This window comes from Eucyclogobius newberryi, unplaced genomic scaffold (genome assembly GCF_026437365.1).
Source record: "Eucyclogobius newberryi isolate DKJ021-1_F unplaced genomic scaffold, fEucNew1.0.hap1 SCAF_10, whole genome shotgun sequence".
In the NCBI taxonomy this organism is placed as follows: domain Eukaryota; kingdom Metazoa; phylum Chordata; class Actinopteri; order Gobiiformes; family Gobiidae; genus Eucyclogobius; species Eucyclogobius newberryi.
In genome coordinates this window covers 14,552,606-14,578,576 of record NW_027315724.1, presented here as the reverse complement: position 1 = coordinate 14,578,576, position 25,971 = coordinate 14,552,606, and the positions used below count along the sequence as shown (strand labels likewise).

The 25,971-nt window shown below is 42.1% G+C and overlaps 1 protein-coding gene across 13 annotated transcripts in view; it reads right to left on the bottom strand.

The window, feature by feature from the left end:
• Window positions 1–639: 639 nt before the first annotated feature.
• The window catches only part of mecom (MDS1 and EVI1 complex locus), a 224,731-nt gene continuing 199,399 nt past the window's right edge, over window positions 640–25,971 (bottom strand). For 2 of the 13 annotated variants that reach the window (XM_072461392.1, XM_072461487.1), the window contains 13 exons: window positions 25,671–25,782; window positions 25,440–25,587; window positions 24,380–24,560; window positions 19,843–21,181; window positions 19,640–19,730; window positions 18,390–18,416; window positions 12,967–13,133; window positions 12,048–12,125; window positions 7,804–7,973; window positions 6,768–6,912; window positions 3,022–3,267; window positions 2,739–2,952; window positions 640–2,571 (listed from right to left, as the gene is read on the bottom strand). In XM_072461392.1, the coding sequence (XP_072317493.1) occupies window positions 2,437–2,571; window positions 2,739–2,952; window positions 3,022–3,267; window positions 6,768–6,912; window positions 7,804–7,973; window positions 12,048–12,125; window positions 12,967–13,133; window positions 18,390–18,416; window positions 19,640–19,730; window positions 19,843–21,181; window positions 24,380–24,560; window positions 25,440–25,587; window positions 25,671–25,782 (3,053 nt within the window). In that variant the 3' untranslated portion in view covers window positions 640–2,436. The remainder of the gene's footprint in view (window positions 2,572–2,738; window positions 2,953–3,021; window positions 3,268–6,767; window positions 6,913–7,803; window positions 7,974–12,047; window positions 12,126–12,966; window positions 13,134–18,389; window positions 18,417–19,639; window positions 19,731–19,842; window positions 21,182–24,379; window positions 24,561–25,439; window positions 25,588–25,670; window positions 25,783–25,971) is intronic. The other 11 variants (XM_072461401.1, XM_072461420.1, XM_072461428.1 and 8 more) reach the window with 11 other exon arrangements.

Here is a 25,971-nt window from a genome sequence, read left to right as displayed (position 1 = left end):
CCTAACACCAGGTGGTTCTCTCACTCCTGTCCCACACAAGTGATCTTTGTGAAACGTTCAAGCGCCAAGCGATCGGCAGCCAGCAGCGAGACGGCGGTAAAGAAGACGAGAGACAAAGGCCATCGTCAAACTGAAAGAGAAAACGGGGGGAAATCGCAGGCTTTTGAAGTAAATTTCATAGTAGAATTTATTTTATCCAAAAAGGTGCATCATAAAATTTTTAATTGGATTATTTTTGTATTTGTATTTTTTTGTAGTAATAAACTTTTTAAGGTGTACCCCAGAGTTCAACCATAAGCCCGATCAAGTTTTTAATTTACAATCCCTTCATACATGATGTAGAAGCTAAATTAATTTTATAGTTTACTGTGGCTTTAGTTGTCCAAATAGTCAACACATTAATCTTAAGGCATAACATAAAAGCTTTAAATCTGATCCAATTTGGTTAATGCAATTCACAAAACATCTTATAAATGCTGAAGACTACTATAATTGTTTTCCTAATGTAGTTAATTAATTTACTAATACATTGTCTATAATTATAGCATTTGAGACCCTTTATATTCTAAAGGGTCTTTGAATGCTTCTAAACTTTAGAAGCATTCAAATATATCAAAAGAAACTGAAGCCAAGCACATGTAAGTCCACATTGTATTCTTTTATTATTTAGTTGTTCCTCCCACAGTACTGAATTGAAATGCATACAGTTACATTGTAGAAAGCATTAAAACAAAGTACCTCAACTTGGTGATTATGTTTTAAAATTGATTATAAACAAAAAGAAAAAAAAAAATCTGGTCCCTCAAAACGGGAGAATAAATGAAAAGAGTCTTTTACTTCTCATAAGTTTGGCACAAAGGATTAACATGAACCCAACGTCACAAGCAGACGACCGTAGAAAAGATCTGACTGACCAATCATGCGCCAATGAGGAAATTATACCTGCTTTTCCATTCTTTATGTTTGTCATTTTTTACAAATGATTCATAGGAAAAAACCTAAGTCATGTCTATTTGTCAACCAGTTAGAAAGAATAAGAGTGAATTGTATGTTTAATACTATCTGGCACTCAAATGTATAATCTAAAATCCCCATGTAAGTCTGGGAAAGGCCCAGGGAGGATTCTGGCCTCCACCCGGGCTAAGAGCAGTGCTATTCAGTAAACAAACTACAGTTTGCCAAGAAATAAATACAATTCTCAACATACAACAGCAAATATTAACAACAACACCAACAAAAATGGAAACAAAATCATGATTGTCTAAAAATTAAAGACACACAAGCATGGAGAAGCTAATGACTAGCATTCAGGCTATTCAGTGGTACTGTTGGCCGACTAGGATGAATCCAAAGTTTGGAAAAATATACGTCCGTTACAAACTTTCTCCAGCTCTGCGCATGGGTAAAAGAAAAAGAACATAATGGACCAACAAAAAACAGTTTTCTTTACCACTCGAGGCATGTGGTTGGACAGAGAACGCGGGCGAGACAGCAGTGCTATGATTGTGCCGACACACGCAGCATGACGAAGCACGACCCTCTGGAATCTTTACATGTCAAAGTCTGAACACACAGACCTCTGCTGTTCACAAATCAAACCAGTCTATGTGACGTTCCAGAAACATAGAAAAGACATTCAGGAGTAAAACAAGGACATGTCATATTTACATTGAACATACAGTTTTCAGTTATGGGCGTCGATGTTTGTCTATTATAGAAATCACATTGGAAATTTAAGAACTGTTTCTTGGAGGCTTGTACGTTGCTTTATTCACAAACAGAACATTTTCCTTGAAGTGACCAATGAGTTGTAGGAACATCTGCAGTCATGTTGTAAACTTTATCACGAGAATGGCCTGGGTTTCACATCTAATTTACACAAACAATTTTACTGTTGAAAAAACGCACTTTAAAATGTTTTTTTTTTAATATGTAGATTCTATCAAATTGTGTGTCACTGTGTTCCATTACGGCATCCACTGAAATGTAACATATAAGGGAAACATTGGGTTATCTTTTAATGCACAAACCTCTGCGGCTCAAACGTTTTTGCCTTTAAGACACATACAAACTAACAATAAAACAGGAGCACATCCATCTGTAAGCCCGCCAGCTGCCCGTGCTGTGCAAAACAGACAAACTCACCAGAATAAATACAGCTATTATTATTTCAGCTTCATTTTTTTGACACAGAATCACAATCCCTTTCGCTAGTCCCGTTTGAAGGAGTCCGATTTGGGTGCGTTTGTTTCGTCCATAGGTGTGTCCGGGCTGTAGACCCTGTGTGGTCCGCAGTCACATGGGCCGTGGTTCTTCAGCAGTCACTTTGTAGACAATCAGGGGCCCACCGCTCCAGCCTGGGACCCCGTAGTTCCTGTTTAAAGGTAGAGGGGGTTGGGTGGGTGGGGTGGGGGGGGGGGGGGGGGGGGGGGGTCATCATACATGGCTGAGGGACTGGATGGCACTGGACTCGGCAGCGGCCCGGGCCAGGCTGTGCCACATGGAGGCGGGGCTGTGGGAGGAGGGGTGCAGGGGGTCCTTCTCAGCCAGGGACAGCATCATGGCATAGGCCTGAGAAGGGTAGTAAGGACACGTGGTGAGTATATCGAGGAAATGTTCATCGAAAAGACAATCAACAATTTCTTTCTTTCCAAACAACATAGGGTTAAGATGATGACATACTGTACATCCCATAATGTCACATGCATATGCTCATTCATGTGTGTAAATGTGAGTACCTGAGACTTGGACTTCCTAAACAGCGGTTGCTTGACGGCCTCAGAGAGCATGGGAGAGCTGAAGGAGCCTTCGTCCTCGTCTCCCTCGCTGAGCTCGCTCTCCTCCAGCTTCCTCAGGTTCGAGAAGTGATGCATGTGTTCCAGGGCGGAGAACGCACTCTGCTCTTCCTCCTCCTCCTCCTCCTCCTCCTCCTCCTCCTCCTCCTCTTTATACCTGCAGGACAACACAGTGCACTGTCAGCTCAGTTGACCTAAGTCTGTGACATTAAAAAAAAATATTGACCTCCGTGGTGAGGTTTTGCTGTTGAGGTTCAAGTCGTCACTCTGGCTGAAGTCCATTTCCTCCTGTGCGGCGTCATCGCTGAGGTTCCCGCGAGGTGATTGGCTGTCAGGTTTCTCAGCAGGCTCTTTAGGCTCCTCCCCCTCTTCTTCTTCAGCACCGAGGTCTTCCGCTTCCTCGTCCTCTAGGTCATGTGACTCGCGGCTGGACATCAGAGGCTTCTCTTCTTCAAATGGGCCGCCATTCAACCTGCACACAATGGTCACTGTCGGTCAGTTCTAGAGAATGTTGTTGTTGTTGTTGTTGCATGGATGCATTTACCGCCATCTACTTTATTCTTTAGACTTTATTCTTTAGATTCCTAATCCTGTGTTATTAAGTAAGCAACTATAGACTTGATGTTTCATTTAATATTCTACTGAATATCAAATACTACATGTTTTTTTGTTTTGTTTGCAATTCTCAAATGGCAATAAGCAGCAGGACTTTTCGAGTTTCTTCTTCTATTCTGGTTTCACTTTGATTAATATCCTTATTCACTATTGTAAAGACTAATTTTAAATGTTAGACAATAAATGATGATGCAGGACAGTGGAACAGGGACTGCATTATTCTATCATCACCATGTCAAATTGGTCAAACTGAGCAGACAAACTTTCCAAATCCATACTAAACAAACGTATGTAATGCAAATAAAAATGTACATATTGTTAGTTGGTGCTTGTGGATCTGAGCCCTGCAGCTGGGAGCGAGCAGAGCTGGAATCCCGTTTGTCATCGTGGCTCTGGGGCCGTCTGGGCACCGCGGCTCTGCACTGATTCTCGGAGCACTTAGCCAGAGTGCTCTGTCTGCCGCCTTGTTTATTTTCCTTCTATCTCAGATTCATCTAATAGGCAAAATATTTAGCTGACAGGCCCATTTGGTGCAGAATTATGAGAGCTCTGCCAACCGACTCATTCTTCTCTCCCTGTCAGTGAGAGCAGTGAGGCTGTCCAAACGGCCTCATCTATCCTTGGCTTCTCCGCGCCACAGGAAACCCACTTTTGGTAAATCATCTGGAACCACATTAAGACTGATTCTCTAATTACACTTTGGGACGTCTGTCGTCAGCTCAGAAAAATGTCACTTCTCGCACAAAGGCCTCAGAAAAAACGGACAGAAATAGTGAGATATAAGGGACAAACCCGTCAAAAGAACTACATCGCATAATGAAACGTCAAATTAAGTTCAACTATTACTTTTCAACTGGAACGCGCTCTCCTTTAACCCGCTTGGCACTGGCACCAATAGAACAGAGGTATATATATATATATATATATATATATATATATATATATATATATGGTTGAATTATAGAAGAGAATTAAAAGCACAACGGAACCTAATTTCACCTTTTAATATAATATTTATTCAAAATAGCTATCAAACTGCAAAAAATCTAGAAACAATCTGATTTTTGTGTGTGTATTAACAGGTCTTTTGTTAACAGTGGCAGGGCCGATTCTAACGTTTTGAGGAGCCAGTGCAAAACGTTTCTTGAGGGCCCTTAGTTTGCCAAATTGAGTGATTCCAAATACAAATTGTATCTTTAATTCCACAAAATACAGTGAAAATGTAAGGAAACTTAATGCATTTCTTTGTGTTGTAATGCTTTTGAAGGGGCCCCTAATGACGAATGGGCTTATTTCTCTAAAGCAGTGGTGTAAAAATTAGACACATTTTTCTTAGCACTCAGACGTCAAATCTCTGCAAGATTAAAATAACTCTCATAACATTTTGGTGCGAAACAGACCTGATTTTAAAGTTCTACCATTAAATTAAGGTAGTTGCTCTTAAAACCCTCAAATAAAATCATATTAAATCAAGATTCATTATAGTCACATGCATGTTTAAATATGTGGAAAAAGGTTTGGACTCCACTGCTCTAAAAAAAAAAATCATCCAATCCCAGTCAGTCAAACCAATTCAAGGTGGGTAAAGTGTCTTGCCCGAGGACATAACGGAAGATTAGCTCAAGTTTTGTCCCCATCACGTCTATTTTACGCTCTCACGTTTCATATTTGTTTCCCCTCTGTCTGCCGCTGATAACGCTGTGGTCTCGCGGGGCCGTGGAGCAGAGGGGGTTGACAGAGTGCTGTTTGTGCTGAGCCTCGGCTGAAGAGAGGCTCCAGAGGCCGAGTGTGAGAGCTTGGGTGATTAAGAAAACAGATTCGCTAATTGCGCTTTCAAACGTGGTAATTTGCTGTGGATAAAGTATCTATCAGGAGTCGTCAGGAGCCGGGCACTTTGAAAGGAAACACGGCGCGACCCCCTGACCCCACCTCCTCTACCCTCTTCCTGTAAGGCACACATGTTGTTTCCAGATGTGCTACGGCTAACTGTGCTACTTCTCTTTCTCCCTCTCTTTTTCTCCTCTTTCTCCCTCTCTTTTTCTCCTCTTTCTCCCTCTCTTTTTCTCATCGACAATCATATGCTTCGCCGTCTGCTAGAGCTCTATCTGAATACTGCCCCCCATCACACCACTGAGAGGTACTCAAAACAAATCCAACGACCTAAGCATCTCTGGAGTGGTAGCGAGACTTGGAGACTTTATTCAAATCACCCTCGGACCATGTTTACATTTAGGATTGTTTTACTTTCTTTCTTTTTTTCATTTTCTGCATAAATAAAGGGATATTTGAAAGTATGTATTTAAAAAGGACCTCTAAACTTGCTCTTGAGTAGCTTTGCTTTGGCGTCTCGTGTTTTACAACTGCAGAGGGAATAACCGTGGGGAGAGAAACAAAAGCTAGCTTGCCCCCGACATGTTAATGTAGGAACACGGTCGTAATGAACGTGAGATGAAGGCAGAAACGCTCCGAACGGGTCTGGCGATGATTCACAGAGTTGAAAACAGTGCACCATTTTTAACTCTGATGTTACAAAACTGAGACTGAGACTAGACTGAGACATTAGGAAGCAAGTATTTTTTTGTGAGGCTCAGATTGACTCACTGAACAGGATTGATCAAACCAGTGTGGATGGAGCTAAATACAATTCTATGTTTGGGATGATGAAACAATGTTATAACAAGCTCAAAAGATCAAAAAAGTAACATTTGCCTTATACGTGTCCATTAAAATCACTTGTAACTCTTTTGTTGGAGGGTCTGCCTGCTTGTCTCCATGGAGATGTCACTGCTTTGCCCGGAATGTTCAACAGTATGGCATTTCACGTATCTACCTTGCATTTATTCCATTTATTCTGTGTTTTAGCCCCTTTATGCACTCCTATTGTGGCACTCTTATCTTGCCTCTCCACAGATCTGACCTGTAACTTTGCCTGCCATACTGTGGAACGTTCCAGGCAACGCAACGGCTCCATCAAGACAAAATGTACCCATTGCTCCTTTAACTCACACCGGCACATTGATGATAACGCTACCATTAGTTGTAGTACTAGCATTGCACATTGAATTACTGATAATATTTGAAGTATTTTAGACCTCTCCGTGTGTGAGTTTTGCATTGAAACCAATTGGCCGTGCAGTAAGAGTATGTTCCTCCTCTTCCAGCATATGTGTGGTACATAATGAACCTGGCTGGGTGGTAAAACCTAAATGGGCCATAAAAACGGTCTCGGTATCTGACTATCCAGGCCCTGTGTCATGGTGCAAGAGTTCACTCTACAGCCGTACAGATGCTATTACCTGCTAGTTACGCTAATGAGAGGCTTTTGGACAACACATGCTCAGTTCTGGGGAGGCTCACCCTTCGTCGGACGGGTCTGGAGAGGTCTGGTTGTGCCCCGCGTTGCTGATGAAGTTTCGGATCTCGTTGAAGTAGGAGTCCTCTTTGTCGTCCAGTATGGCGCTGCTGCTGTCCAGTTCGGACTGAGGGGAGGACATGGCAGTGCCTAGAGCGGGGAGAGGAGGAGCACGGGATAGAACTGTTAGGAAAGGGCAAGGATCTGCACCATTAGTGACATGATTCTATTCTAATAAGTCTGATTATTTATAAACGGCAGCCAACAATCTGTAAACCCATTTTATTTTGCAGTGTGAAATACAATGCATCCTTTTAAAAATGTTTTACTTCAAACGAAAACACTATATTTATGTGGGAAATTGTCTCCTCTTATTGCTGGCTTATAATGTACGCCTTGCTTTTAATTTTGAAGCATTATTTATATTTTGGTACTAAGTAATGTGTATAAAAGCAAGTAAAAATGTAAATGCAGTGTTGAAAAAACTTGTTCTAGTCCAAAATACTTCTGAGTTAAATATTGGTTATTCTCACTTACAACTTTATTTAACTGAAAATAATGAGAATAACAGTTGATTAAATCTTAATATGTCTCAATGGTCAGCATTTTTCGAGTGCTGACTTCCTTTATTTCATTTTTAATTATTTGACTGTTTTTTTTTTTTTTACATTTGAACTTTGAAACTTCTGTTATTCATATTTTCTTTTAATTCTAACGACAGCTTTATGTAAAATCCTGAGTTGCATCAGGCTTGAATTAATTTGTCAAACAATAAACCTTTCAAACAGGAAACGCTAAACTCCAAAACTTAAAACAATGACATTGACACTCCCGAAAACATCATCATTCCAAGTAAATCCCGTTCTGAACAAGCCATAATCTAAAAACCTTTTAATCATTCAACTTTCTTCAACTCTAAATGTTCATATCCTAGAAAAAATAAGATAGTTGCTCACTAGTGCACACAAAGCTCTCATTGACCAGCTCTCATTTATTAAAGGATATTGTGATTGTGATGATGGGTGCAGCGTGTCTCGGTACCTGACAGGTTTCCGTTCTCGTGCTTCTTGAGGTGACGGTCCAGGTTGGTCTGCTGACCGAAGCAGCGGTCACACAGATGACACTTGAAGGGCTTCTCCTTGTTGTGGATGTTGCGGATGTGTCGCTGGAGGTTGGACGAGATGCTGAAGGAGCGGTCGCAGTACTTACACCTGCAAAGACGAGACACTAGGGTTAGAAATGATGATTCTGAGTTGATATTGGGCTGTGCAGTTTTTAAATTACATTCCGATGATGATTTCTGTTCTGGGTATTCTGGACCAAAGTATTTCTAATTTTATGTAGAACATTTCCATCCTGTTTTTTCTGGTTGGCTTGCAAACGGCTTTGTGTCTGTGCTTAATTTATAATTTTTTTGCTGTCAAGATTGGCTGCTATATGCAAAACCGAAAGGAGGGGTGCAATTAATGGCGAAGCCCCCAGAAACGTCCAGAATAAGGTGAATACTGCTGAGTATCGCTTGGTTTCAGATGACAATGCAACGCTTTACAACACCCTGTTTATCTCAGGTTAGGGTTAAAGTTGGGTAGGGTTAAATGTTTTGCATGTGATTAAGTCAAATCTGTTTTGGCCCAAGTACAGATGTATTGTAAAAGTATATATTCAGGTGAAAATTAAACCACAGTTTTCTCTGCATGTTTTCTCCTCATGCGTTTTACTATGTGTGTCGCTTGCATGCTATTTCTTGCTAACTTTACCATGATGGTAAAACTCGCTCTTGGCTCAGAAAGTTGTGAAAAATGCTTATAAACTCATCACAGTAGATATTTAGGATGCTCAGAATGCATTTGCTAAGAGAGTTTTACACGTGGACTGCTGCAAACAGTGTAAAATGAACTGGTTCTGTTGTTCACGTTTTAAGTAAAATTTAAAAATACGAAAAAATCTCGAAACAATCAGGTAGAGCACCTTTAAGATTAGGCTGAGGTATGAAATTCATCCTCTTATTTGACCTATCCTTCCATGCTGCTGAAGAACATGTGGTGCAGCACCTGAGGGTCCATCTCCAGATCCTGAGCTAGGCGCGGTCAGGAACACTATTCAAGTCAGTCCAATATCTTTTTGTAGAGTTAGAAAAACTACGCTAGAGAATTTGATCTACTGTGCATGATTTTGGTTGATGAGGGAAACTGGAGTGCCCGGAGAAACTGGAGAAAACCCACCCACACTCAGGACATACTCTGCACAAAAAGGGCTAAGGTCTCATTTATAAAACGTCTTACTAAAAGTCTACAAAACAAACTTCCTCAAACTTCTCATCTCTCTGAGCTCAGATCGTCTTCTGTCTCGTCTCTGAAATCCCGAACGCTCCAAGTTCAGTGCTCGTGGATCATGTTCTCGCCAACTTGTCTTCGCTCAACGCTGAAAGTGACATAAGCAACATTTTTGTAGCAGTCGAACCTGGAACCTTCTTTCTGTGTCAGCGTGATGCCATGGGGGGTGCAGTAAAGTCAGCTGTTGTGACCATTGACCAGTTCCTTCATCACATTTTTGGTACATTTCTTGAGAAAATACGTTATAATTCCATGTATTTTTAGGACCGCCTTGTTGCCCAGAATTATTGGGCCAAAATCAACAAAGATCTACAGACTATATTTGACGATGCCATTCCATTTGAGAACTATGTATTTGGGCCTAAAAACCCCTGCCATGGACACAGTCAGTGGATATCTTTTGGAGCATTCTTTTGGTGGAATCACAAAAAATGGACATTATAATGGACATATGGAAATAGAAAAATGTGTCTCTGGACTAAATGGGACTTTTATTTTGGAATTAATGTGCCTTAGAGTTATGTGGATGTCTTTTTTCTTTTTGTTTTCTGCTAAATATTCTCTTTGGTCTTGTTTTGTTCCATTTGTTTCATGTTAAATACAGAAAATACATTATAGTTAGAGGAAAATTTTCCCCCAAATATGAAAATTCAAGAATCTGAAAACAACAAAAGGAGTGGTCGTTTGCCTTATTCGTTTTTGGTCAAGAAAAAAAACAAGTATTACACTGTATTTCTGTTCTCAATTTAATGTGAAAAATCTGTTTACTGTTTATACCCGCCACGCCATTGCCAATACATCAAAACGGCACGGCACATACCCAACGCAACCCCAACAAAACCCTCCAAACATGTCAAAAATCCAACGTTCCTCAGCCGTGGCCGCTTGTCGTCCCCCCTGACACTGCGCAGCCTCGCGAGCAGCTAAGTGCTCTGGCGGCGCTACAATGTCCTGAATGCGCCTGTGTGTTCTACAGCAAACATAATGGTCCACGCAGCGCACGTCCACGCCGACGATCCCAGCAGTCCCCCCATGATGGAGTAGCCTGTTTTAGGTAGAACCCGCTGCCTCTTATCTGCAGCCAGAGCAATAAAAAGTGCATTCTTCTCTCGCGAAACAAGCACGCGAAATTAGCAGTCCGCTGCCAAGTTCCTTCACGCAGAATTATACGAGAAGATTACATCGTTTCTTCTGCTGGAATTAGCTTGCTCGATTGGCCCTCCCTCAGGAACCCCCTCGGTTATCTCTACAAAAAAATTACAATAAATAGGCTGAGGTCTTTAATGGCGTGCCAGCGAGGGGAGAGCGGGCTATCGGGCTGGGGGCAGTGGAGGCTGGGGTCTTCTGTTGGACTCCCCTGTGGTCAACAAGCCTCCTGCACGGTCCGGCCAACATTCTTCTGGCTTAGAGACTGCGTGAGTGTGAGGGGACCGGCCAAGATTTGTCTGTAAAAATCATAATGTGGCCAGGAGTGTGTTGGACGTGTGCGATAGTTTGACCGAGCAATGTTCAGAGATGACCCAACGGAGGGAAGTTGTTTGTGTTCATTCATAAGTATTGTTAATTGGTGGTTTGTTATATAACATGGGGTGAATGTGGGTAAAGTGGGACATTTCTGCTTCTTTTTAAATGAAATGCTACAGACTTGATTGTAAAACATTTTTGAAAAGCTCTGGAAATACTGTATTACGTGCAGAAGTTGGTATGTCAGATATGTGAGGTACTGTGAGGTATTGATAAAGTGGGAGACTACAAATATGTTCATTTTTTTCTTGTAAAAACACTAAAAAAATAAAACAGCAACTGCTTTTACTATTTGGTTAAAGATTGATTTATTTTTAATCTGCATGCGTCAATGATTAACGGCAAATTATGCTATTTTCCAGGTACTTAATGTTAAACTATAACATAAGTAGATCCTCATATTTACATTTTGTTCATTGTAAACTGCATTAATCCAAAAAGGCTTAGTAAAAGTAACAGGTAGATTGAGATTTTTTGAAATGTGGCATGTCAGAACACTACACAAGACCCTTGGAGTCTTAATTATGTCAAATAATCACGACTGCGTACAGAGATGGGGGCGGGGATAAGGGATATGTGAAAACAGGAAGTTTCAGAGCACTCAAGCCTTAGGTGCGGGACAATAAAGGATTAATGTTTGAAATAATCAATCAAAATACAACTTTCGAGTAAACTAAGGAAAAAGAAATACCACTGAGCTCACGGATGTTGATTTTGGTGAATTGCAAGTCGTAGAAGTGACTAGATTTTAAAAAACAAAAGGTCAAAATGGACTATCCCACTTTATACCTAGTCACACTAAGTCCACTTTGTAACTATAGTGTGGTGGAGAGTTTAATCTGCCTTTTTATAGATACATTCACACATTTTTGGTAGTTTTCTGCGTCGATATTTATAATTCCATGCTCTTTCTTAATCTCGTGGCCTTGTCAGTGCACTTTGCTTACAGATATCGTCAAACCATAAAGATAGTTCATAGATTGGAGCGCTTTTGCCTGCGCCAGAACAACTATTTTGCATCGAAGGCCAGAAGTATTCTACAGGAAATTGTAAAGCGTAAATAAATCAGCAGATAAGCAAATGGACCTGAACTCTAACTGTCCTGGTTCGGTCCACATACTGTCGGAGAGCTAAAACCGCAGCTGTTGGACTGGACATCTGCCCCGCGCCCCTCATCAGCCCCGTCCCCCACCCCTAACTTCCTCCCTCTCCTGTCACCGCGGCGACAGACACCATTGCTCACCAACCGAATGACTTAATTATTCCAGGGTTTATACAACAGGAGAAAACATACACGGACTGTGCGCTAACCGTGGACAGAATCAGCCTGGGAAAAGCTCCGTGCGTGGTGTGAACAGATGAGTGTGGATGTGGGGTGTAGTGGTGACGTGGGAAGGGGGGGTACAGTAGGGTATTTGGGGGTCTCACCGGTACGGTTGCTCGCCCGTGTGGGTGCGGAGGTGGCGGGTCAGGTTGGCAGAGCGGGGGAAGATTTTACCGCAATATCTGCAGGAAAAATACAAAATTATGTTAGCGTCATAGCTTTTTAGAGGTGACAAGGCAACGGTTGTACGCCTGTTACTTTGTTTTTATAAAATGCAACAGAAAAAAATGAAACCTTGTTAGTTTTTGTAGGATTAAAATTGATATAATAAAAAGTAAGCGACATTTTCATCAATTTAAAGATCAATTTCTGGCACACTGCAGGTGAAAAGGAATACTTCATTTTTAAACTTCTTCTGTACTTCACTCACATAAATGTAAGAAAATTGAGTACATTATGACATAATGATTTTTCATTATGTGATGTTTTTGTATATAAATAAGGCATTTATTTGGAAAAATTGCCAAAATTGCACATATTTGAGACATATTAATCTGAAAAATGGATAGAGAACCAGGTTTTAACATTAGATAAAACTACATTAACATTAATTTGTTAACATTAGATACAAAATATTTATTGAAGGGATTTTGGATATCTTATTTAGTAGTAGATCTTACAGAAAAATGGCATGAATATTCAAATTTCACCTACTTTTTTAGATTTTTTTTATTTCAAAGTTAAATAAATCTGGTTTAGAATTGAATATCAACCAATCCTTCTATACAATCAGTCAAATCCATGTTAAGCACAACATTGTAAAGTTTGGTACAGATACAAACAGATTAAACAAAAACTTAATATGAAAATATCTTTAGGAGCAGATTGTAAAATGTTAAAATGAGCATTTATAGTTGCTTGTTTGCAGATGACACATTTATGTATTTATCACAATTCTATCTCTTCTGCATTAATACAAGTCTAGTGTGCAGTAAGTTGCTGCTGAAGCGGTTCTTTCCGTACCTGCAGGTGTAGCGCTCTTTGCCCTTGCGCAGCAGAGTCTCGGGGAGGGCAGTGGGCGGGGCTCTGAAGTCAAACATGGAGGGCACCGAACGCAGCAGGTCGCCGGTGTCGGGCTTGAGGGAACCAAACGTCTCCAGGTTGTCCGCCATGTTCTCGATCGCAGACATCTGAGGAGACAGAGACAGCCATGTTCGGTAATACAGCTTTTGATATACTTTGGATATACTAATTGGTAAAAAAAGGAAGCAAAAGGGCTATAACAACATCTTTTTCAGTGCAGACAAGAAGAGGTGAAACAGGTATAAGCTACAAAAAATTTGACAATTTTTTTAAATATGAATTGATTTAAGGATTTTGCATCATTCTCCATCAAAACATGCAGCACAAGTAAGATTGAAACAGCCATAAATTACACCAAACAATCCACAATCCGTGTTTGAACAGATTTAATCTCATTAAGTTGGAGCATAAATTCAACCAGGAAGTATTTTTACGTGAGTTGCAAACCTTTCCTCTCAACCAAAAAACCTTTAAAACCAATCATACAAACAGATGATTATTTCAATTGTACGTTGAGAGTTTTTAAATACATTATCAACTAAATAAAGGTTAATACACAGTGACTAAAGTATTCTATAGAGCATTTTTACATATAAAATGTGTTATTTGACATTCTGATCAAACAATGCAACCATCTTTGTGATAATATCTCTGTTCACATCTGTTTTAGAGTCTGTATTGTCCAGAAAATGATTAGCAAAATGCGTCTATGATTATTCTTTACAGTAGAATAGTCACGATTTGCCGATTAATCACTGCTGCACAAATAAAAACACACTCTCTCTTCCTTGATCATTAGCCGATTCTTCATTCATTCAGGTTCATTATTCTTCCAAAAGAATACATGATTTGTTCTCATTTTTATCTACTGCTACGTCCCATCGACACAACAGCAAAACGACTCACTTCCTCAACCTCTCCGACTCCTCTTCACAGCGTATACGCTACGTGGACATCCAATCAGCTAATGAACCTATGAATAAAATTACTCATAGCCTCAGAACACATGTCGATACGGGATCAACTCGTACGGAGCCCGCTGGTGGCCGAGTTTGATTCATTCCCATCGCCGACTATATGTGTGAAGAATGTTTTCATAATGCAACGCTGAGAATGTCTTTTTTCCCCTCTTACCGGTACATGTGTAGCTACAGTGTGCGTGTGTGTGTGTGTGTGTGTGTGTGTGTGTGGCAGAGGAGTGATTCATGTCCACTGGCGGGCTGTAAACCATTCCGTGCACAATGCAGCCAGACAGCACATTCGTCAATATGAAAGATGTTGACATTACTGATCAAGGGCCAGACACGGGTAATAATGATATCGCTGCGCTGAGAGGGGCGGGACAGGACAGGGGAGAGGGGAGGGGGCAGAGAGAGAGAGAGAAGGGGGGGTTGTCCCGGTAGGCTCCTGCGTGTTGACTGTCCACACCATTTTGAACTGGTTCCTCGAATTGAATTTGCATCCCCCTTTGCAGTGATACAAAACAACAATGCAAGTCTGTGCTTTGAATGCATTAATGCCAGAAAAAATAACTAACCAAAAAGATTGTATGTCCAACTTTGTCCTTACACCTTCTGTGGACGTCAGACAAGTAAGTTTCGACTGGCCCTGGCCCCCCCCACACCGCTTTGACACATGCTCCGAGGTCTACTATGTGAGCAGCTGATGTCACCCAAACATAAAAGCTAAACTGCACCTGAATTATAGTTTTTTATACGGCTGATCTCATTAGTTTTAAAGTTTGTGTTTTTGTTTTAAGTTTGATGTGGCGAAAACTTGTAAAGGATAAACTACGTCCGGTTTATCGCCAGCTTTTTCTACATTTATTTTACTTTTCTCTTCCTCTAAACCAGTAGTTCCAAACCTTTTTTTCCTTGAAGGCCCCCCAGTTTATGTATTACATGATAGAAAAGAATTACCAATGAGCTTATTACAGACAAATAAATACCAATGGTGGTGCGTTTCTTCCCATGCCAATTTTCCAATCCTATATTTGGGCTTTTCTGCTATTTAAGTTGCACGATTAATTACTTTGGCGACCTGACCCTCTGACCAGACAAAGCTCTTTGGGCCCCCTGTAATCTCTGGCACTGCTCTAAACCTCGTTCTTTAGTTCAACGCTCAAACACAGACAATCGCCTATTTTGCCAACTCCTCCTTTGAGTCCACCTCTCCATTTAACCAATCACAGTGAAGTAATAGCTCAGAAGAATAAGCAAATAAGGCAAATTACAGTTTTACCAGAATTACACAACAACTCGCATCCAAATGACTAAATCTGGACGTTGACCCATCCCATTTCAACAATATTCAGATTTTTGCCGCATACTCTTTTCTACCTAACCAAGAATGTTGATTCATTTTAGCGACGGCGTTAAACTTTGTGCCTGTTTCTGATTCAAAATGCCAATAAAACCAACAAATCAACTGTGATCCAGGTCTTCCACTACAGCACCCCGACATTCCATCGCCGTCCGTCACCCCTCGTCGGGCCCTGGGCTTCAACTCCAGCATTTGAGAGCGAGAGAATGCGCATCTTACAGAAGACGAGGGAGAGGAGAGGAGAAGAGAAGAGCGCAAGGGAAAGAGAGAAAGAAGAATAAAGAGCGGTCTAATGCGTTGCGGCAGGTTAAGGCGTTAGAAGCTGGTGATTAGGATTGACAAGCCGAGTGTAAAGTTCTTGCAGAGGGAGGATGTGGAGTGTCGGGTCCGTTTGATTATGAATATGGCAATGCTGCACGCCATGAATCAAACGCGAGGCAGGTCGGTGAGGAGGAGGAAGAGGAGGAGGAGGAGGAGGAGGGCGTGAAGGATGTAGGACGAAGTGGTTACGGGAAAAGAGGGAGAGAAACGCTTTCATATTTCTCTCAAATGCGCACTGTGGGTTTCAGTGGTCCGAGCGCTGAGTTAGTGGCGTGTAGCATAATGTGAGGAGATAAATCTGGGGAGAGTTAAGAGCGCTGAAGCTGTCAGACGGATTGAAACCACTGATAAGATACTTTGTGGAACAGCGGGATTGCATTGAGTGTTCAGATCTGTGTGGTGACGTTTTGGACGGAGTTGGTCGGTGCATTCTTTGCTTGTGGGGTAAATAAATAAGTCAGAAGCAAGCGATACTTTAATACTCAAAACTGATCAAAAACTTACTTATTTTTAATATTTTCCTGAGTTTGTTAGATTTTGTACTTCTAAATTGCAACTTTTCATATATTTTTGTTTTATTTCAACTGTGTAGTGGAAGACTATAAGTAGTTGGAGTAAAAGATAAATCTCTACTTTTGTTGCTGTTGTTTCTAAAGTTGATTTTTTTTTTTAATAATACAGGTGTTCTTTTTATAACGGTGTTTTAAAAAGCCAATAAGGATATTATTTATTCCACCACATCTTGAGCAAATCCACTCAACTATTTTGATTCATAATATATGTACAAATGGTTAAAAAAATAAAAATAAAATAAAATAAAGACAAACAACATTTTTAAAAATACTTTAAAAATAAATAAAACATATTTTTCCTGAACTATTCTGTTAGTAACACTAGTAATATGTGTGGTCAAGTAAAGATTACATCAGTGCACACCTAAAGTACATCCTACAAGACAAACGATTAGATCATAAACTGCACTAAGTAATAATAACTTGGCAGTAAAACCAAACGTGTGCATTGTCATTAGGCGCAGTCAAACAATTAACCATCTATAAACCCTCCAATCGCTTTTGTAGTCGAGCGGTAAGCGATTTCTACATAAACTCTGGTCATTATTTATATGAATGCGGTTATCGGCCTGCTGCGGATCACACTTCAAAAAACCTCTGCCTTTTTGATGGGACGATGAATCAGGGTCATTATCCACAGTTTGCCCTGCACAATGTTAGACTTAAACAATTTCAAGTCATTTTTCAAAGCTTTTATATGGTCTTTTGTAGAAGGAACCCACGCAGCCGCACTTCAGACTCCCCCCCGCGGGTGTCTGTGAACTTGCTTGTTGCTATAGCGCCGCACTGGGACCGGCGGTTGATTGGCTATCTTCAGATGTCAGTGATGCTGCGAGCGGGGCCTTAATTAGCGGGATGCATTCTCAATTGTTGATCTTTATCGGGAACCAGATGTTTGGATGGAGGGAGGAACCGGGCCCCCTATAGGACACACACACACACACACAGACACACACACACACACACACACACACCCCGCCGCCAGGGTCCCAGAGAGACTGTTACCCCGAGCGCTGATAGAAAGCAGCCCACCACTCGGCAGCCCCCTTTTCATGCCCATTTGCAGGAGCGCAGGGTTGTTCTACAAATAAGCAATGTTTAACTGTGGAGATAGACAAGATGAAGTGGGAGATGTGGAAATCCCCATCAAAAGGCCTTTATGAGAGGGCGAGCAGAGGATGTGGCCTAATTAGTCCCAAAACGGATTGAAATCTAGCCAATCAAGGCATCATTCACACTCAAGTAAAAGAATGGAATTTGTATGCTTTCTCCCTAATTGTTTTTACACAGTCAGATCAAAAACAGAACATCTTAAGTTGGTTGCAACAAGGTTAAATGTCAATGTTTATGTTTTATGCAAATTAAAGCCCAATCACGTCACTATTTAGCTGAAAAAGAGACTAAAAAATAAAAGCAGTTTTTTTCTATTGTGGTTGTTTTTAGTTTTGCTGGAAAATGTGTTCTTAATATGATAGGCACCTCCACAAAACTTGACTCCTCCTGCTTGTTTCCATGGAAATGTTTGTTACCATGGCTATAATATTCCACAGTATGGCATAAAACTTATCTCCATGGGAAATGCTCAGAGGTATGGTTTTCACTTTCTAATTACATGGAATCAATCAATCAATCAAAGTGACAGGCCGCTTCCAAAAAGTTGCATTAAAGTACAATTTAAAAAAATGAATTAAATATGGCATGTAATAAAAAACTAACCAAATCCAAACCAAACTTAACAAAACTATCCTTTATATAATTTGTGACATATTTATGTGTTTGAGTGCACACAAAACTACAGCCCAATGACATGAATCTTACAATTTGAATCGCCCTTTTCAACTCAACTTTTGCACAGTGATGTCAACAAACAGCAAAGTCATCCCAGTCACAATTGGTGCAAAGGTGAACACCACTGTCATTGCTAAAGCCATGCAGAGTGAAAAAGGTATGTGCCCGTACGTAAAAACACTTCGAACACATAAACTGGACAATCCTCAAAATGACTAAATAATAAAGTGATACAACACATAAATCAAGCCATGCGGACGAAGAAGGGCGGTGCTGGTCCATGATTTGTAGCCCATGCAGTATGTGGGTATGCATTTTGTGTAATACAGGTACAAATTTGTGTCACGAAGAGGAACTTACCCAAGTCCTCTGATCTGGCAAACGAAACTGAGAAGGGGGAGAGACAGAGGGACAGAGGAGGCAGTCAGGACCAGGAAGTAGCCAATGAATCAACACCTTCTGATTGGATACATGTGTGTTTTTGGAGAGAAGATTGTGGTTTGCATTATTACCTCTAAATGAGCAATGAGCTGCCTATCTGCAGAGTTATGGCTGTTGGAGTTCTAGTCGCCTTTAATAGTTCCCGACACTTCCCTAGTTTTCAATAAGCTCATTACAACTGGCTACAAATGTGATTTCTGTATGTAATCTAAGCCAGCAAAGCATTGCAGTAAAACTTCCTGCCAGGAAATAAAAAGCTGATTCACTAGTTTGAAAAAAGAAGTTTGTAGCCTACTTTCCGATTCTCCAAAACTGAGTCAGGTGATTGAAAGCGAACCCCTATACTAAAAGAGAGAAGGGGCCCCGGTCTGCTCTGGCTGGGCTGCTGGGCTGTCTCTGGGAATAATTTGTGTGTCCAGACATCATAAAGTCATAAAGATGGCCTAAGCACTCTGTTAGTGTTTCTACTGATAGGACACCTCATTAAGACCTGTGGGACAGCCATGTGGCTGCTGCCGGCCCAGCCCATGCAGCAGTCTGGACAGGGGACATAAATCAGACAAATGAAACAGCCTGTAAAAACCAGACCTGAAACGACCAGAGAATGAAAGAAAGAAAAAAAAAATTGGTACGCTTGAGAAAGTGGTGTTTTCACTTTCCCGACGAAGCGTTCTCACCCGCAGGCTAAGGGCGGACAAATGAACGTCAACGCAACACTTCATAGCACCAACACTTGGACACACACACTACTTAGCAGAAAATACTACAGCCAACCCGGGGGCAGATACCAGGGATTTAAAAGCATATCATTTTTTTTATATTGCAATCATAGACACATTACGTGAAGACATGCCACACTGTGCCCCTTTCTTGCTGCCACATCTGTTTTACATAGCACCAATGGTCTTAACAGGCAAAGACCGGAGCCACATTGTAATACCCATTAATGCTGCATGGTCAACCCCGAAAAGCCATTTCGAATTACAGCTCCCCATGGAGAGAATATCTAGACTGGTTATGCTGTTGTAAAACTTGGAACTATGGAACAGCCATCAAATGTGAACAAGCAAACCACAAAATGAAAAGGATAGTCAGCTTATATTCGTATTACTCATAGTTGTGCAAACACACTCCATAATTTTGCAATATTCCATGAGAGAAGGGCTTACCTGGGGATGGAAGAGGAAGCCTGGAGCTGGTCGCAGGTACTTGTCCTTCAGCGTCTCAAATGGATCACTCATTCTCCTCTTCTCAACCCTGCTAATGGTAAATTTTTATCAGTTCTTAACACACACTGAACTGCAAACAGATTTCTTGAGAGATGTTCTGGACAATCACAAGCAGATGAGTGACTGTTGAGTTAAGGCCATACCTGTAGATAGGGTCCATGAAGAATGGAGTGGGCCGGGCATGCTGTAAAGAGGTGTCAGCTTTGGGGACCTCCAGCACAGCCTTGCCTTCATCATAAGTCTTTTTTGTCTCCTCTTCCTTACCGCTGCGTCCTCGTGCCCGAGGCCCCAGGCTCAGGTCCAGAGGCTGGTCCTGGTTGCCCTGTGAGGACCCTGCTTTGGAGGGGACTAGTGCCTCACACTTCTCCTTACGCTTGGTCGTGAGGTCAAAAGGTGACTCCAATTTGACCTTTTTGGAGTCTTCCCCTGGAGTCTGTGGCTGGCCTTTCAGGCCTGGAGGTTTGAGGTCTCTATCTTGGAATGGATAAACTGGGGGAGAAAATCCAGGGAAGAAAGGCAGTGGGAACATTGAGGGGTAGGGAAGAGAGCCCACTTTCTTTTCCTGGAGGCCAGCTAGTCCTGTAGAACCAAAGTACTTCTCTGCAATAGAGGCAATGGCCTTAATAGAGTCATTGACAGCCCCTGTGACAGCTGTGTGCTCGTCCAGCGAGGACGACATCAAAGAGGGGCCTGGAAAGTCTTTAGCAGCACTATTGCCCAGCAGTTTGGGGCTCTGGGTGCTTCCCTCGCTCGCCTTCCGTTTGGACACTTTACCATTCTCCCGGGCAGCCCCACGCTCCCGCTCACTGTCCATGTCACTCTCCAGCTCAGAGCCTGATGTGCTCTCCAGATCACTGCCGCTGGGAGTGCTGACATCATCTAGATCGCTGCTCTCTGATTGGTCACTCTGCTTGATGCGCTTTGATGAGGTGTGAAGATCAGCAGCAGTCATCTGGGTACGAGGAGATCCTCCGTCTTTGCGCAGAGCCTTAAGCAGTTCTTGAGAGTCCTGGGCCCCAGGGCTTGAGGGGAGCAGCTCTGGTCTTGACCCTGGCGTGTGGGGCAGCTGTCGGACTGGAGAGGTGGTGGCGGGGATGAGAGGGGGGCGGTGGTACAGTCCAGAGGGGAACAGGCCAGGGAAACTGAATGGAAATGCAGGAGCTGCAGGGAAGGTGAGCCCACCGTGGTGGTGGTGGCGGCTTGCACCAAAGTAGTCAGCCAGTCCAGCACTGCTGTGGCCCATGGCCAGGGCTGATTTGTCCAAACCAGGGGCGCCAGGCAGGGGCATGCCCTGGGCAAACAAACCCCCAGCAGTGAAATGATTCTTCCCTTCACAGAAGCGGCGGTGCTTGTTGAGGGATGATGTTGTACTGAACATCTGCCCACAGTCTTTGCACTTGATCTGTGTGCGGCAGTCTGCATGCATGCGCTTATGACGACACAGGTTGGAGAACTGTGTGTAGGACTTGTGACAGACCTCACCTGCACAAACATGGAGACAGAGGAGCAGTGTATTAGCACAGACCTGTAAGAGTGTACAAATGAAAGTCAAATTAAATTGTAGGTCTATGTTCCACCAACAGAAAAGATCAGCTCATCAGATAATGAAAAATCTTCCAGTCTTTAGTTGGTCTAAATAGTGTCTGTGTTCAAAGTTGTGCTCAGCTGAAGAAGCTCAAAGTAACATAATTGTTGTAACATACATTATGTTGTCCCATTTATGACCCACACCTTTGACTGTTAGGTAGAAGACAGACCTATGACACAATAAACAACTTGAGGCTGAAAAGGCAAATCACAGGAAATACACCACATGAATGATATGCATGTGTTCCCATCAGTAGTTTCCAAGCAAAATGGGGGTAGGTGTGTCCAGATCCTGGCATTGTAAGAGGAACTGTTTGGTTGACAGTGTGAGTCAGTGACTACCACTCATCATCTGCACATCAAACTCAATTCCCATGCATGTCCAGAACCATTGTCCTCCCAGGGACGCTCCCAGGGACTCAGTAAACAATCACACACAGACACAGGGGACACGGCAGCACAATTTCACTCAGAAACCGATAGACACACACTGGAGACAAAACCTTCCACACACACATTCTCAGCCGCGCTCAGTACAATGGCGCTATTTTAAGTTTTGCGAAGGAAGCCAAGTTGAATGAATCCTATCCTGGAGTCCGGTTCCCAGGGACAGGTCTCACGTCCTCTCCCCTCAACTGTCCACCCCGCAGCCCCCTCACCTTACTTCAGATAGCTGTCCCTCTGTCGCCCAACGCTGGTTCACCTTCCCACACCCAATCCATGTCACCCTGTCTGACCCTGTCCCGTGTACCATGGCACCAAACAAAGCTATGACCATTAATTTGTCTGTCAAAATTATCTAGTACCACCATTTCCGAATCACAAAGAGCAACATTGGGGCCAAGTACATATTGTTTTCTCATGCTCGACTCTTCTAATAAAAGTCAAGAATGCATTGGAAGACGTCTTGTGTGTTGTTATTGCGCTCTAAGAGACATTTTGCAGATTGGCTACAATACGGCTGACACTTCAATGCTACTTTGATCATCTCCTAATGGCAGAAAGCGGTTCGAACCAGAGCACCATGATTGATTTCACTCACATTGTTATTAGATCTACAAAATGAGGATAAGGAAGTGGTTAGGATCTCTGTGTGATTACGCTTCTGCATACTTTGGATGACTTCCAGACACAAGGTGCACAAAAAGCGATTTGAGGAGCTGGGGAGGAAGAGCTGAGGGGGGAAAGCGAGGAGAACGCCAAATGCTGCAGCCAACTTTAACTTGTTATGTTACAACAAAAAGATTTAATTGAAAAGAGTTGAATTTGTGGCAAGGCTGGGGTTGACGTAATTAGGGAAGAATGATGAACATGATTTTGGAATAAACCATGTATTCTTATTTGTACGTACACTATGAGGTATAAAAACAGTTTGTTCTGTGGTAATAGATTCATGGTATTTGGAGAGATTAAATTAGCTGTACGCATGTAAACAATGTTACAGGATTAGTTATTCAGGTGTGACCATTGTTATACTGTGTCTGTGAACAGTTTCCATTACTTATTGCAATTTACAAAATAAATGGTAACTGTTTATTCTAATAGCCTTAACAAGCATAATAATAACATATACAACAATACAATAACATAACAACACTATAACAAACATATAGTTTATTAATACCCTAACCTCTTAGAGTCAATCTTAATAACGTATTTGTTTTGTCTTTGTTCATGCTTTATTATGGATAACTAAGGTGTAGTTATTACAAAGTGGTAACAAATATATAAATTGTCAGTCATCAATCCCTACAAGACACCCTTAGGCCTTTCTCTTCTCTTTTTTCACACCCCCATTAGCTGTTTTAAAACCTGCATATTTTCTGCTGATTACACCAAATGGACTCTGGTTTTGAATGCGCACACTGGAGACCGCCATGTGGTTGCTATTTGCGAGGAATGGTGCATCGTGCGGTGGATGGAAGGATCTGCACTCGTTTTCTATGTGTGTGAACGCTGCCAGCTTTCTCCCAGGTTCGAGTTAGCGGGGGTCAGGCGGAGGCACAAGGGCGAAAGGTCGAGGGTGAAGGTCATAATGCTTTAGGCGGCGAGGTGGCGGAGGGGTCAGGGGTCGAAGTGTGTTTAGGGACTGCAGTTAGAGGATGGCATAAGGAGACAAAAGAAAGAAAACGACGTTGGAAATGCTAGCGGTGGCGCAAAGCATGAGAAGCAGAGGAAGAAGAAGCAGGAGCAGGTCAGGGGAGGTCAGTGCAAAGGAAAGGTTTGCTTATTGAAAGTGGGAGAGGGAGCAGTGAGGGATTCAGACTCAGATATGGCTGTTGTTTTAGAATAAACCGAGCCAGTTAAAATAGTGCAAAATAACCCCAGTGTAATTCTTTGTGCGCTTTCCAGGAGCATCTTGTTAGTTTAGTTCCACGACAATCCCCACTAAGAAGCAGTCATCTTATTATGATGTCATAAGTCTGTGCCCTGTGTTAGAGTGCTTGTTTTTACACAAACGTTAAGGTGATAGGCATACGATTATTTTCATGACATGTTTCGGCGGTCAGACTTCCGCTTCCGTCAGCGGTGTCGCCCAACGATGTGACATATCTTCTTATTAGCTGTCGTTCCAAACGGCAAAACATGTCAGGTAAATAAACGTATAGCTTTTTTCACCTTTTGAAGCACACCAAATGTTTTTTCTAAACCTAGCATGATACGGTTGGGTTGAAACATCTATCACAGTCAGATCATTTGTGTGGAAAACAGTTGAAGACAGTGAATTACACCAAATGCCTGGAGATCCACCTTAAAATGTTGGTCTTGGTCAGAAAACAGCATAAACGTACTTTGCCTCCATGTACACTAAAGGCCTCATGTATGTTCTTGGAATAGAACCTCTAACCTTCTTGCTGTGAGGCGAAATAGCACGTCACTGTAGAAGCAACGAAGTATCTTGAATGCGACTACAGCGTAATGACCTTCTGACATCATAGTAAATCACTGGCCTTCTTTGGGGATTGCCCTGTACCGTCCCCAACACACACAACCAAATCTACCAAAGAAGCTGTGGAATGGTTAAAAATGCGTTTGGACCATAGATCAAATAAACACAGTGAAAGAATTGTTATGATTTGAGGGCAGACTTACATAGGTAGGGTCTTAGTGACTTACACATGAAGGGCTTGACACTGCTGTGGATGTGCTTGTGCTGCTTGAGGCCTGACGACGTGGCGAAGGTCTTGCCGCACTCGGAGCAAGCGTGTGCCCGGGCGCCGACGTGCTGCGAGCGGATGTGCCTCTGGAGGTTACTGGGGTCTGTGAACACCTGCTGGGGGAGGGAGCGCACACACAGGAGCAAAGTTACTATCAGATTCTGACTTGTGTGGAGTGAAAGTTTGTATGTGGGACGCAAACTAGACATGCAACAAATGAGTCTGGTATAAAGGCTTTAGATGTACGGCCAAACTAAAAGCTCTGCTACAGCTGCAGCTACACTAATGAGGCGCGGTACAAGCGGAAGTTTGGGGAAAATATATGTAAATCAGGTGTTCAGAGTTCAAGCAAGAATAAAGGGAAAAGCTGGGAAGAGGTTGAGGATTTTGAGGTTATCATGTGTTGTCATGATATTAACATTTTAAACTCAATTCTGATAATAATGAAAAGTCTCAATACTGGAGACTAATTTAGATATAAAATGATACTAAAACGTGTGTGAAAATGCGTTGTACTTTTCAACAACATTAAAACTTTAACCGTGTTTTTAACGGTCTTACATATATATCAAGACCTTTTAAAAGCTTATTTGGAATTATTGTGTGCTGCTTACGTGATTTTGTTTCAGTATCAATACTTACAATAGATATTTTCAGTATTGATTAGAATCTGGGTATTGATATTTTGACAACCTTACTTTGAAATCAAATCAAATGGACAGAAGTAGAGCCAGGACATCAGACAAATTGAGCAGATGAGATGTTTTGGCACTAAAGTTCATAAGCTGGTTTTGACATTCAGGTCAGCAAAGTCCACAAAGCAGACACGCCCCTTTTGCGTCCACACAAACCACATTTTCAATTTGTAAAAAAGCGGGATTCCTTTGTAGCTTCTGGTCCTACTGTCTACAGCCATGACCTGATCTGAATATTAATACTGGGAGAACCTGGTACCAAAAAGAATAAAGTTATTTTATCTTGTGTCATGACTTTACCTTTGAGCAGTTTTCACATTCGTAGTGCTTTCCGCTGTCATGTGACATCTGATGGCGAATCAGGTTGGACTTCCAGTTGAAGGCCTTGGGGCACTGGTCACACTTGTACTCCCTCTCCTCAGAGTGGGACAGGATGTGGGCTTCCAGACTACAGGCAAAACAAACAGGTTGCACATTTGAGTAAATGCAAATCTGATCATGTCGATGCCAGTGAAAGTGCTGGGTGTGTACCTCTGGATGTCGGGGAAGGCCTGGTCGCACTCTTTGCACTCGTGGAACCCTTGGGACAGGTGAAGTGGTCGGAGGTCTTCAGGCTCCTGGGCTTTCATATCATTGTCTCCTCCTGAGTGGAAAAGTGTACTCAAATATAAAACTTGAATGAAGATCCTAAATCGAGCAGCGTAGATTAAATCCTTGAAGGTTTCTGCAATCTAGTGCTGTTGCATTATGGGTCGGAGTCACATGACATCACGATGTTATAGAAAGCCTAGAGTATAAATGGAGCTGGAGGTCAGGACACTTTCTATGGTGG